This window comes from Hemitrygon akajei, chromosome 7 (assembly GCF_048418815.1).
Source record: "Hemitrygon akajei chromosome 7, sHemAka1.3, whole genome shotgun sequence".
Lineage (NCBI taxonomy): Eukaryota > Metazoa > Chordata > Chondrichthyes > Myliobatiformes > Dasyatidae > Hemitrygon > Hemitrygon akajei.
The window spans coordinates 16,630,748-16,643,852 of NC_133130.1; the positions used below are offsets into that span (position 1 = coordinate 16,630,748).

Below are 13,105 nucleotides of genomic sequence, written 5' to 3' on the forward strand. Positions count from 1 at the left end.
GTAGCAGTCCAGTGAAAATCAAAGAAAAAGTTTGAAGAGTCAGCTAGTGTTTAAAGCTTCATGGACAAATCAGAAATCTGTGGTGGGGGAAGAAGCTGTTCTCAAAACATTGAATGGGGCCCTTCAGATAGGAATGAGAAGAGGGCATGAAGTAGTTGATAAGAACAAGGGATTCTGCAGATGCTGGAAGCCTTGAGCAATGCACACCAAATGCTGGAGGAGCTTAGCAGCATCTATGGAGTCCCTAACCTGGTCTCACTTATAGGCGACCAGCTTGTGCCCCCTCCCTCCCAACCTTCTTGTTGCACTCTGCCCTCTTCCCCTCCAGTCCCGATGAAGGGTTTCCACCTGAAACATCGTCTGTTTACTAAATTCCACAGATACTGCCGGATCTGCTGAGCTCCTCCAGCATATCATGTCTGAAGTAGTTGAGACGTTCGCAGGTAGACGGATGGGTGAAGGTGGTGACGTATACGTTCTTTGAGGGTAAACTTACTTTGAACTTTTGAAACTTGAGGAAAGGTTATGGGTAAATGGGACTAGCTTAGGTAGGCATCTTGGTCGGCAGCGACTAGCTGGGCGGAAGGGCCTGTCCCCTGTGCTACCTACCCCAACGTCGCTAGGGGAGTCGTGAGACAATACACGCCAGTTTAGGGCCGGAGTGAGTCGGGTCACCCGGCCGCTCTGGGAGAGGTAAAGAGAGGAGTCGTTGTCCCATGAACTCCTCCCCTCCCCACCTCTTCAGCGCTCCCTCCTGCCCCCTACCCTGACCATAGCAGGTGGCCCTCGGTATTTCGCAGTGGGTGGGTTTAGAAAAAAAGTTACTTAGAGATAGGGTTACTGCTGAGGGAGGAGCTAAAAGCGAGCTGGAGGGATAGTGGAGAGAGAGAGAAAGAGAGAAGGAGCTTCCTGTTTCTGGGAATCGCTTGGATTAAAACAAAAATCACCGAAGTCTGCCCTGGTGCACGATCTACAGATGTGTCGAGCGAAGGGGAAGAGAACTTCCATAGCGAGAACTTCGGTGTAGAGCAGGGCTGTCGGTGCAGCTTCACTCCATTCTGACAGCTCTTTCATCGCGCGTGTGCTTATCTATGTGGTCGCGATGAATGTCTTCATCTTCATCTTCTACGCGCAGGCGATCGCTTGCCTACTGGCCACGGGAGGTGAGTTGCTCGGGGGCTGGGGCTGGGGGTGCCCAGTCGTCGAGATTAACCGGCCAAGCGTTTTACCCACGCCGCTCTCCTCCCCCCCCCCTCCGAAGTAGTCGCGTTACATAAACGACCTGGCGTGATGAAAGTTTGGAGCAATTGCGCACAGTTTTTTTTCCCGAGCTTCGCTGCTGTTGAATGAGTTGTAGCAGGTCATCTCGTTAAACAATGACAAATTATCCTTCTGGTCGTTTTCTGTCAGAACTTTGCAACTCAATTCTGTGTCTGCATGTAACTGGGTCCAAGTGTTCATATCCTTGTCGCTTAATGCGAACAGCTTCGAGATGTTTCAGACTAATTTTACACTCCCCCCCCCCCCCCAGTCCATTAATCCGCGCACCTTTGAGATACCTGTAGTTCTGTGGGTCGTCTCTGTTCACACGGTCTTTCCTTTGATGTCAGCGGGAAAAGACTCCTTCTCTTCCCCCGCTATGGAAGTGCGATATATATCTGAGAGAGCAGGCGGCCCGGGGGCTGATCTTTCTGTTAAGAGGGAGAAAGAGAAGAAGGAGGGGTGGGGGAAGCTTTTGAAACCGCCACGTTCCGGATGCAAAAAAAGCCGATCGTGTTTCGGCGACAGGTGACAGTCCCTCGTTGCCATTCCTCGAGGCCCGAGGAATGCGTCTGCCAGAGGCTACACATGTCCCGGGACGGGTGCCTGGCTCAGTAAGCCTTCTCCACCGACCCCCACACCCCTCCCTGAGCAAGGATCCCGTGATATCTCTCCCTACCTCTGCTGCACGAAAATAGTGTGTGATAATGGGAGTGGGGACTCTGTGTGTGTGTGTGTGTGTGTGTGTGTGTGCTTGTCTGTGTAGGTGTGTGTGTACCTGCCTGTGTGTGTAGATGTCTGTGTGGGTGTGTGTGTGTTAAGAAGGGGATGTCCCCTGAAACTAGAGCTACACCACAATGGAATCTTTCTTAGATTCTCAAAATTGTGAATTCCAGCCCCCCCCCCCCCGCCCATAAAATGTCCCCTGACACCTCACCTTTCCAAACAGGAGTCTGCTTGAATGTTTGGTTCAGTGGGATTTTTATGTGAGTATTGTTGTCCAAGGGAGCTGGTGAACTGTGAAGATCCCATTCTGGTCCGCTTCTGTTAAGTGAAATGCAATGCTTACAGTGCCGATTCTGCTAGTAATGTGGCCAGAGGAAAGCAGTAATAATTGTGTGTGTGTGTGTGTGTGTGTGTGTGTGTGTGTGTGTGTGTGTGTGTGTGTGTGTGTGTGTGTGTGTGTGTGTGTGTGTGTGTGTGTGTGTGTGTGTGTGTGTGTGTGTGTGTGTGTAGTTTTGCATGCCTTGTGAATCAGTTGAAACTAGGACCTTACACATGAGAGTTAGAACACAGGCCATTTGGCCCAGAATGTTGTGCTGCTATTAAATGTCTAACTAAATTAATCCCTTCTGCCTACACAATGTCCATATCACTCCATTCTCTGCACTGTCGTGTATCTTCTGAATGCTTCTATTATATCTGCCTTCACCACCACCCCCCAGGCAGACTCTTCCAGGTGCCCACCACTCTCTGTAAAAAGTAAACTTCCCCCACACATCTCCTTTGAACTTACCCGTCTCACCTGAATTCCATGCCCTATGGCTTTAGGCATTTTGACCCTGGGAAAAAGATACTGGTTCTCTATCCTAACTATGCCTCTCATAATCTTATAAATCTCTATCAGGCTCCAATGCTCCAAAGAAAACAGCCCAATTTGTCTGACCTCCTTGTAGTTCTAACCTAGGCAGCATTCTAGTAAACTTCTGCACTCTTTCCAACTCCTTCATATCCTTCCTATGATGGGACAGCCAGAATTAAATGCAATAAATCAAATTGCAATAAAGATCAGCTTTATTTGTCATTTGTACATCGAAACATACAGTGAAACCCGCTGTTTCTATCAGCAACCAGTACCAACCGAGGATGTGCCGGGGGCAGCCCGCAAGTGTTCCCAAGCTTCTGGTACCAAAGTAGCATGGCCACCCTAGCCTGTACTCCTTTGGAACCGGAGGAAGCCCACTGTGTCATGGGGAGAATGTACAAGCTCCTTGAGAATCACTATCAAGTTTACAGAATGTCGTGAAATTTGCTGTTTGCTGCAGTACAGAGAAGTACATAAAATATGCTCTAAATTACTGTAAGAAATATAAAATTCATAAGAAATTTCTTGTCAAAGTACATGTATGTCACCTTGTACAACCCTGAGAGTTATTTTATTGAGGGCATGCTCAATAAATCTATAGACTGCAACCATAACGGATTCAATGGGGCATTCAAATGGAGTGTAGGAAATCCAAAAAGAAGGAAAACTAATAATAAATAAGCAATAAATATTGACAACATGAGATGAAGAGTCCTTGAAAGTGAGCCCATTGGCTGTGGGAACATTTCAATGATGAGGCAAATGAAATTAAGTTTTATAGATATTTAGAAAATAAATAATTTTAGGATAAGACCATTTAACTCATATGAAAATGTTGAATAAGTGGTCTCCAGGTTTCTTCAAATTTAACTGAAGATTCAAAAACCACGCTTCTAATTTTTTCTAAACTCAAACAAGAGATAGTTTGAGAAAACCACTGAAATACAGTTGGAGGGTTAATTTCTTTCCAATTCAGTAAAATAGATCTTCTAGCCATTAATGTAACAAATGCAATCATTCGTTGAGATGATTATTATAGATAGATTATTATAGACGATTATTATCTATCATTGGTAAACCGAAAATTGCAGTAAAAGGATGCGGTTGGAAATTGATATTTAAAACTCTTGAAATAATATTAAAAATATCTTTCCAATAATTTTGTAAACAAGGACAAGACCAGAACATATGAGTCAATGAAGCAACATCAGAATGACATCTGTCACAGGTTGAATTAACATGAGAATAAATCTTACTTTTATTATCCCTAATTATTTGGATGGAGGTTCGGAGTTATTGGCACTACTGTATGTATTTAACATTATATAATGGCCCATGTTGGTTAGTTTTTCTCTTTTTTTTAGGGGTTTTTTTTTCTCTCTTTTTCGGTTTCTTTTACATAAATACTATGAGTTTGGGAGGCCTTATATATTGATTATTATATATCTGATTGTCTATTTAAACTATTAATTATGTGCTCTCAAATGCTTTGTATTCATATTTCATCTATGTTTTTCTTAAAATTAATAAAAATATTTAAAAAGAAAGAAAGAAAATAAATAATTAGTGCAAATTTTACACAGCACGGGAATTGAACCCTGATCTTAAACCTGGTGCTGTAAAGCATTACACCACTTTGCTGTCCTCTAGGTCGGCTGCATCTGAAACACAAAGCAAAGTTTACATGGATATTGCTGAGACTTGAGAACCAAAGTTAAAAGTAAAGATTGGCTAGGTTAGGACTTTATTCCCTGGAGCGGTGGAGAATGAGAGGAGATTTGATAGAGCTATACAAAATTAAGAGAGGTATACATTGAGTAAATACAAACAAGCTTTATCCCCCTGAGGTTCGATGGGATGAGAACTAGAGGTCATAGGTTAAGGGTGAAACAAGAAGTGTTTAAGGGGAACATGAGGGAGAATTTTTTTATTCATCGTGAGAGTGTGGAATGAGCTGCCAGTGGAAGTGGTGGATGTTGGTTTGATTGTAACATTTCAGAGAAGTTTGGGTAAGTACATGGATGAGAGGGGGATAGGGTCCCTACTTTCCAGCCCTGAAGAAGTGTTTCAGCCAGAAACATCAACTGTTTATTCATTTCCGTAGACTCAGCCTGATTTGCTGAGTTCCCCTAGCGATCCGTGTGTGATTGACCAGGAGTAGGCAGAAAAACATTTTGCCACAGACTAGATGGGCAGAAGGACTGGTTTCTGTGCTGTGGTGTTCTCAGTCAGAGACCCGGGCTCAATGCCAACCTCCAGTGCTGTATGTATGGAGTTTTCTCGTCTGCCTATGACCAGCCGGTTAATCCCCTGCTGCCTCAGTTTCCTTCTAAATTTCCAAAGAAGTTTAGGTAGGTTTATCAGCAACTGTACACGGTGTGCAGATAAGGGACAGAATCCATGAGACATGGGGGAGGATAAAATGGGATGAATGTAAGTGCGGCTTGATAGCACAGACTTGATGGGCCGAAGGTCCTGTTTCCCTGCTGCATGACCCTGTGACAAGTAAATGGACTGCAGACATTCTATGCAACACACACAAAATGCTGGAGGAGCTCAGCAGGCCAGGCAGCATCTATGGCAAAAAATACAGTCGATGTTTCAGGCCGAAACCCTTTGGCAGGACTGGAGAAAAAAAGATGAGGAGTAGATTTAAAAGGTGGGGGAGGGGAGAGAAAGACACACAAGGTGAAAGGTGAAACCGGGGAGGGATGAAGTAAAGAGCCGGGAAGTTGATTGGTGAAAAAGATACAGGGATGGAGAAAGGGGAGTCCAATAGGAGGGAACAGAAGGCCACGGGGAAAAGAAATGTGGTGGGGGGGAGCACCAGAGAGAGGATGTTCTATACCTGGAGCAAGAGACATAGGAGCTGGGGGAACTCCGCGAGTCAGGTTGTCAGTGCTGCGGAGTCTGCACGCTCTTGCAGGAGGCAGCTGAAAGAAGACGGCAATTACAAACATGAGAATGCACATATTCCAGCCAACTAGAGTTCCTTTATATTGTACTTAACTCCCTTCCCTCTTGTCAAGTCTTGAGTGATATTAGACCACGCCCGGGAAAAAAAGTTCTGTGATTTTGAAAGACGCTATTAAAGGAGCTGCACAGGGGAACTAAATTAGTTGTAGGTTACTGCTTTCGTGCCGCAGTGACGGCGCTAGTTTGAGAGTTTTTAATGGGTGGCCCTGTTTCTGTGCCTTGTGATGCATTGGGCGGCATCCTTCCTGTTTCTTTAGCAATTTTGTCTGTTTTTTAACAAGGCCAAGATGGTAGCTCAACACTTGACCCAGCACAGATGAGAAGCGTGCAAGTAGATGACTGGATTTGAGACCAACACTACATCTCCTCAGGGTCCGGTGTAAATGCCACTACATCACCGGCTGGCTAGTGGCCCTCTTGGCCTAATGTTTATTGTTTTCCAAAGTTCAGTACAGTTCGTATTAAAACCTAATAAACAATTAATTCCATGTCTGTGTCCCTCTATCTGTATTTGGGCCATCACTGAACTGTCACAGGTAGCATAATGGAGGCAAGTAAAGGTTATCTAATCTTATAGGGTTTTTTAAGGCAGTTTCCAGGAATGTTGATGAAGGCAAGGCAGTGGATGTTGTCTACATGGACTGTTGTAAGGCATTTGACAAGGTACCACAAGGGAGATTGGTCAAGAAGGTTCAGTCGCTTGGCATCCAGGATTAGGTAGTAAATTGGATCAGGCATTGGCTTTGTGGGAAAATCCAGAGAGTGGTAGTAGATGGTTGTGTCTCTGACTGGAGGCCTGTGACCAGTGGTGTGCCTCAGTTGTTTGTCATCTCCTGTCAGCGATCTGGATAATGTGGTTAACTGGATCAGCAGTTTTGTGGATGACTCTAAGATTGAGGGTGTGGTGGACAGTGAAGAAGGCTATCATGGCTTACAGCAGGATCTGGACCAGCTAGAAAAATAAGCTGAAAAATGGCTGATGGAATTTAGTGCAGACAAGTGTGAGCTGTTGCACTTTGGGAGGACCAACCAGGGTAGGCCTTACACAGTGAACAGTGGGGCACTGAGGAGTGCGGTAGAACAAAGGGATCCGGGAATACAGGTCCATAATTTGTTGAAAGTGGTGTCACAAGTAGGTAAATCACAAACAAGAGAAAATCTGCAGGTGTTGGACATCTAAGCAACACACACAAAGTCCTGGAGGAACTCTGCAGGCCAGGCTGCATCTATGGAAAAAAAGCACAGTCGATGTTTCGGGGTAAAACCCTTCATCTGGACTGGAGAAAAAATGCTGAGAGTAGGTTTAGAAGGTGGGGGGAAGGGAGAGAGAAACACAAGGTGATGGGTGAAACCTGGACAGGGAGGGATGAAGTAAAGAGCTGTTTGGTGAAAGAGGCAGAAGGCCATGGAAGAAAGAAAAAAAATGGGGTTAGGGAAAGGAGCACCAGAGGGAGGCAATGGGCGGGCAAGGAGATAAGGTGAGAGAGGGGAAAGGGAGGGGTGGGGGCATTACCAGAAGTTTGAGAAATCAGTGTTCATATCATCAAGTTGGAGGCAACCCAAATGAAATATACTGTGTTGTTCCTCTAACCTAATTGTGGCCTTATCACAACAGTGGAGGAGGCCAAGGATGGACATATCGGAATGGGAATGGGAAGTATCTTCCATTCATTCAGAGCGCGCGCTCTCTCTCTCTCTCTCTCTCTCTCTCTTTTTTCTTCTTTCCCCCCCCCCCCCCCACTCCCTCTCTGACCGTCTGAAGTTTGCATCAATGGCTAGATTTTCCCTTTAGGAGTCTTTCTGGATTTTTGGAGGGTCTTGAGAGTGATTTCCATGATAGTTGCCAGGACTTGGTGTATGAGCATTTCTGAAGATGTTAGCATAGTTAGATAGAATAGAAGGCATGCATGATGCTTGCCTTTTTCGTTGTAATCTGAGCTCTGAAGCAAGCATGCCATATGTCTTCTTTACCATCCTATCTTCCTGTCAAAGTCAAAGTTGAGTGCTTCATGCACAGGTAGAGGTGCAATGAAAAGCATACTTGTAGCAGCGTCACAGCATGGGGTGAGCAGCATTCACAAAAAACATCTATTAAACTTAAATTACACGACTTTTACAAGAAATAACAGAATTAGTGCAAAGAAAAATGTTAGTTGTAGTCCAAAATGGTCAGTGTTGTTTTGCTGAGGTAGTGATTAGGGTTGCATTTGTTGGTTCAAGAACCAAATGGTGGAAGGGAAGTAGCTGCTCCTGAACCTGGTGATATGGACTTCAGGTGTCTATACCTGGTGCCCTGTAGGAGCTGTGAGAAGATGGCATGGCCCAGATGGTGGGAATTGTTGAGTTGATGATGGATTTTCCCTCTTGAGACAATGCCTCCTGTAGATACAGCCGATGGTACCATGATTTATGGGCTAGAGTCCACTCCTCTCTACAGCTTCTTACATTCCTGAGCATTCGAATTGTTCTGCACATTATGTAACCAATCAGAAAACTTCCAGCAAACAGGAGAAAATCCGCTGATGCTAGAAATCCAAGCAATGCACACAAAATGCCAGAGGAACGCAACAGGCCAGGCAGCATCTATGGAAAAGAGTACAGTCATTTCGGGTAGATCTGTAGGTATTTATTTTTTCTCCAGTGCTGCAGAAGGGTCTCAGCCTGAAACGTTGACTGTACTCTTTTCTATAGATGCCGCCTGGCCTGCTGAGTTCCTCCAGCATTTTGTGCATGTTGCTTGTGTAACACCCTGGGAAAGGTTTCACTGCTAATGTAATGGTCTTTCCGTAGAAGCAGTGTTTGGGTTATAGTTAGAGATAACAGGTACTTTGGAATGTGAGGAGGGTGTTTTCGTGCCATGTGCCTGACCCCAGGGTGATCTGGGTCTTTGGTTTGGTGGGTGATGAAGAGGGAAGGCACTGGAACGGGGCTGTGATGCGACGAAGGCTGGGGAGATCGAAGGAAGATTGGCAAAGGGGACACTGTGAGCTCCAACTTGTGCACATTAGACTGTTCATTAAAATGGGCCCTTTGCTTTTTCTTCACTGACCCTGTAGTTAAACTAAGACTTATAAAGCTGTTACGTACCCCGTAACTGGGTCACTTACCAGCAAAGATAGAGAGGTCCGTTGAAGTCTGATGGTACTATTTTTAACAGTATTTATTGATAAAAATACACAAAAATAATATCAATGCAAACACACAGATAAGATACGTCGTCAATACTAAATCTAAAAGCGCGGGTATAATAATAATCACTAAGAAATAGCTCTATCGTTGTCTAGGGGATAATGTATTGTCCGATGGAAATATAAAAGTCACTTTAGTTCATTCCAGCTGCAGCTCTTTGGTTAGAGCGAAAGACGGGTTAAAACTTGCCCATTCCTTTTATGATGTCAATCCTTCAAGAGTCGTTGGGAGTTGATTTCCCCGTTGTTAGCTAAAAACCGTTCTTCCGTGGTAAAGGCCACCGATTCTGGGGCAAATGGAAACGGACGCACGTGACCCTCCCACTGGCTTTCGCTATTACGGGATCGCTAGCGTTTCTTCTGGTGCGTCTGAGGGGCTGTTCCCACAGACCCTCTTTTTATCCTGACTCACGGGGTCTCAGATGTCAATCAGGTTGGGATGATGCAATCCTTCCACCAACCTCCCCCTCGGTTCATTGCCTGGGGCTTCGATGCATCGTACAGGATGCAATACACAAGTCCGTCTCCAAGAGACAATAGCCGGTATCAATGGGTCCGCCTTTCGGAGGCCAGGACACATTCCAACTCTTCGTGGATTCTGCATGTCTTTCTCTCATTTCCTGGGTCTCCCGAACTGACTTAATAGTGATCTTGCGATTCTCAGAAAGAAGGGGGCTACCCCGCACCCTTCGGCCCCTCAGAACTGTGGCACATTCGTAACAAAGCTAAATTGTTTAATTGTATGCGGTGTACTGTCTGTTATTTCGTGGTACTGATTTGTAATTGGGTAACAAATCTCACAGCATCCACACAAACAGAGGGGTTTTGGGGTGGACTCACGACTCACATCTCAATCTCACCCGTTTGGCAGGGCCAGAGATTGTCTTCCCCAGACTTACACAGCCAAAGGAACCTGAGGGTTATACTTGGATTTCCAGAATCTGTAGATTTTCTCGTGTTTGAGATACTTGCTGGATTGGTGTCCAGCCAGACCTCCTTCACTTTGTTAGCAGCAACAAGTTGCTGGAAGAGCTCAGCAGGTCTGGAGGGGAATAAACAGACGATGCTTCAGGCTGGGACCCTTCACCAGGACTGGAAAGGGTGGGGGAAGAAGCCAGAATAAGGTGGTGGGGGAAGGGAAGGATCACAAGCTGGCAGGTGATAGGTGAGACCAAGTCAGACGGGAAGGTAGGTGGGTGGGGGAAGGAGGTGGGATGAAGTGAGAAGCTGGGAGGTGATAGCTGGCAGGGGTAAAGGGCTGATGAAGAGGGATCCTGATAGGAGAGGGGTGTGGACCATGGGAGCAAATGAAAGAGACGTGGCACCTGAAAGAGGGGATGGGCAGGCGGGGAGATAAACAGTCGACACCAGGCCAAGACCTGTCAACAGGACTGAAAAGGAAGGGGGCAGAAGCCAAAATAAAAAGAAGTGGGGGGAGGGGAAGCTGATAGGTGAGAACAGCTGACGGGGAGGTGGGTGTATGGGAGGGGGAGGGATTTTGTTTTGCCAGTTTAAGGGTGTCTGAATCACAGCCAGCAGCCGGCTCTGTAGTGACTTCCCCTCACGTGACTTTCCTCTTTCGGTTTCCGCAGGAACCTGCAGACCACTTGCGGGCGTGGTGGTGGAGTCCGCAAGAGCCGGTGACCAGCAGCCGGGACAAGTGCACATTCCTGCCCGCCGGGAGAAACGATGCTCCTGCAGCAATATGCAGGACACAGAGTGCGTCTATTTCTGCCACGTTGGCATTGTCTGGGTCAACACACCAGGGTAAGTGACCACTGCAGCTGGTCAGGCGACTATACTCAGTGCCTTTGGATAGCTCTGGTGTTATCGCTCTAAAGATTTAAAGATTAGCTTTATTTGTCGCATGCACGTTAAAACATTGTGAGTAACATTTTGGATACGTCTCTACCAAAGGAGCTGTAAGGTGCTCCGTCTCTCTGCCAGCCTGCAAGTCATCCTTGGGCAAGGTGTAGCACCTGATTAACTGCCCCCCACTCCCCCCTGATCAGGGTCACATGAAGCCATGGGAGCAGGTGGTGGATGGTTGAATAAACAGCTGGTTCGTATCACAAGTCCTGGTTATGTGACCACTGATGCCAGGCTGACAATCTCTGAAGAGTATTGATAATGGCTGGGGTCACCCATCTTGTAAAGACACTGCCCCAGAAGAAGGCAATGGCAAACCACTTCTATAGAAAAAATTGCCAAGAGCAATCATGGTCATGGAAAGACCTCGATCGCCCACATTTAATGGCATGGCACATAACGATGATGACGTACATTGAACCATGCTGTGAAATGTGGCTTTTGAGCCAGCAATCAGTACAGTGGCCTCCACAGCTGCCTGCGATAATTAGTTCCACAAATTCACCACCCTCTGGCTGAAGAAATTTCTCCTCATCTCTGTCTTAAATGGACACCCCTCTATCCTGAGGCTGCATCCTCTTGTCCTTGATGAGCTGGGGGCAGCCCGCAAGTGCCACGATGATTCTGGCGCCGATGTAACATACCCATAACTTGGTAAACCTTACCAATATGTCTTTAGACTGTGGAGGTAACCTGGTCTCAGAGAGAACATGCAAAATCCCTGCTGACAGCAGCAGCAATTAAACCCCAATCAGTTATCGCTGATGCTGTAAAACGTTGCGCTCATCGCTACACTACTGTGTCACTCTGTGCATTTCTGGGATCTTTCGACCGGCCTCTCACCTTTCACCTGCCTGATGTTGACTGCAGCTTATCGTTCTGCGTACCTTTCACTCTACACTGCCCAATCCTGATTAAGCTATGCCTCACTTTCAAAATTTTCATACCCACTAGATTTACAGAGATACTGTCACGACTCAAGAGACCGTATTGGTATTGGGTTGTTGTTGTCACAGGTACAGAGATACAGTGAGAAGCTTGTCTTGCATACTCTCCATACAGATCAGATCATTACACAGATAGAACAAAGTAAAAGAATAATAATGCAGAATGAAGTGTAACAACTCCAGAGGAAGTGCAGTGCAGGTAAATAATAAGGTGCAAGATCATAACAAGGTAGATTGTGAGATCAGGAGTCCATCTTATTCTTCTCAGGAACCATTAATAGTCTGTTAATGAAATATCATTTCTAATGCTGACACAATCTCTAACACTGCCTCTTTCAGAACCCTAGGGGGCACTTCATCTGATCCAGGTGACTTATGTACTTTGAGATCTTTCAGCTTTTTGGCATCTTCTCCCTTATAATAGTACCTGCACCCGCTTCTCTTCCTTCACACACTACAATATCTGGCACACTGCTAGTGTTTTCCATGGTGAAGACTGATGCAAAATACTCATTTAGTTGATCTGCCATCTCCTTTTCCCCTGTCATTATTTCTCCTGCCTCATTTTCTAGCGGTCTTGTATCTATTCTCATCTCTCATTTATTTTTCACACACTTGAAAAAGCTTTTGCTATCCACTTTGATATTATTTACTAGCTTGGTTTCATATTTCATCTCTCCCTTCTAATGATTCTTTTCGTTGCTCTCTGTAAGTTTTTAAAAACTTCCCAGTCCTCTGTCTTCCCACTAATTTTTGTTTTGTTGTATGCCCTCTTTTTTGTTTTTACACTTTGACTTCTCTCATCAGCCACCATTGTACTGTTTCGCCATTTGAGTCTTTCTTCACTTTTGGAATACACATGTCCTGCACCTTCCTCATTTTTTCCAGAAATGCACACCATTGCTGCTCTGCTGACATCTCTGCCAGCAGCTCCTTCCACTTTTCTTTGGCCAACTCCTCTTTCATACTACTGTAATTTCCTTTACTCCACTGAAATACTACTATGTCAGACTTTACTTTCTCTCTATCAAGTTTCAAGTTGAAATCGATCATATTGTGATCATTGGTTCCTAAGGGTTCTTTTACCTTAAGCTCCATTATCACCTCCAGTTCATTACATAACACCCAATCCAGTATAGCTGATCCCCCAGTAGGCTCAACGACAAACTGCTCTAGAAAGCCATCTCTTAAGCATTCAAAGACTCACTCTCTTGAGATCCATTACCAACCTGATTTTCCCAATCGACCTGCACATTAAAATCTCCCATGACTACCATAAC

General features: G+C 45.4%; 1 protein-coding gene across 2 annotated transcripts in view; it reads left to right on the forward strand.

The window, feature by feature from the left end:
- The first annotated feature begins 900 nt into the window (after positions 1 to 900).
- Positions 901 to 13,105, forward strand: part of LOC140729962 (endothelin-1) — an 88,504-nt gene continuing 76,299 nt past the window's right edge. For both annotated transcript variants that reach the window (XM_073050140.1, XM_073050141.1), the window contains exons 1-2: positions 901 to 1,163; positions 10,602 to 10,776. In XM_073050140.1, the coding sequence (XP_072906241.1) occupies positions 1,103 to 1,163; positions 10,602 to 10,776 (236 nt within the window). In that variant the 5' untranslated portion in view covers positions 901 to 1,102. The remainder of the gene's footprint in view (positions 1,164 to 10,601; positions 10,777 to 13,105) is intronic.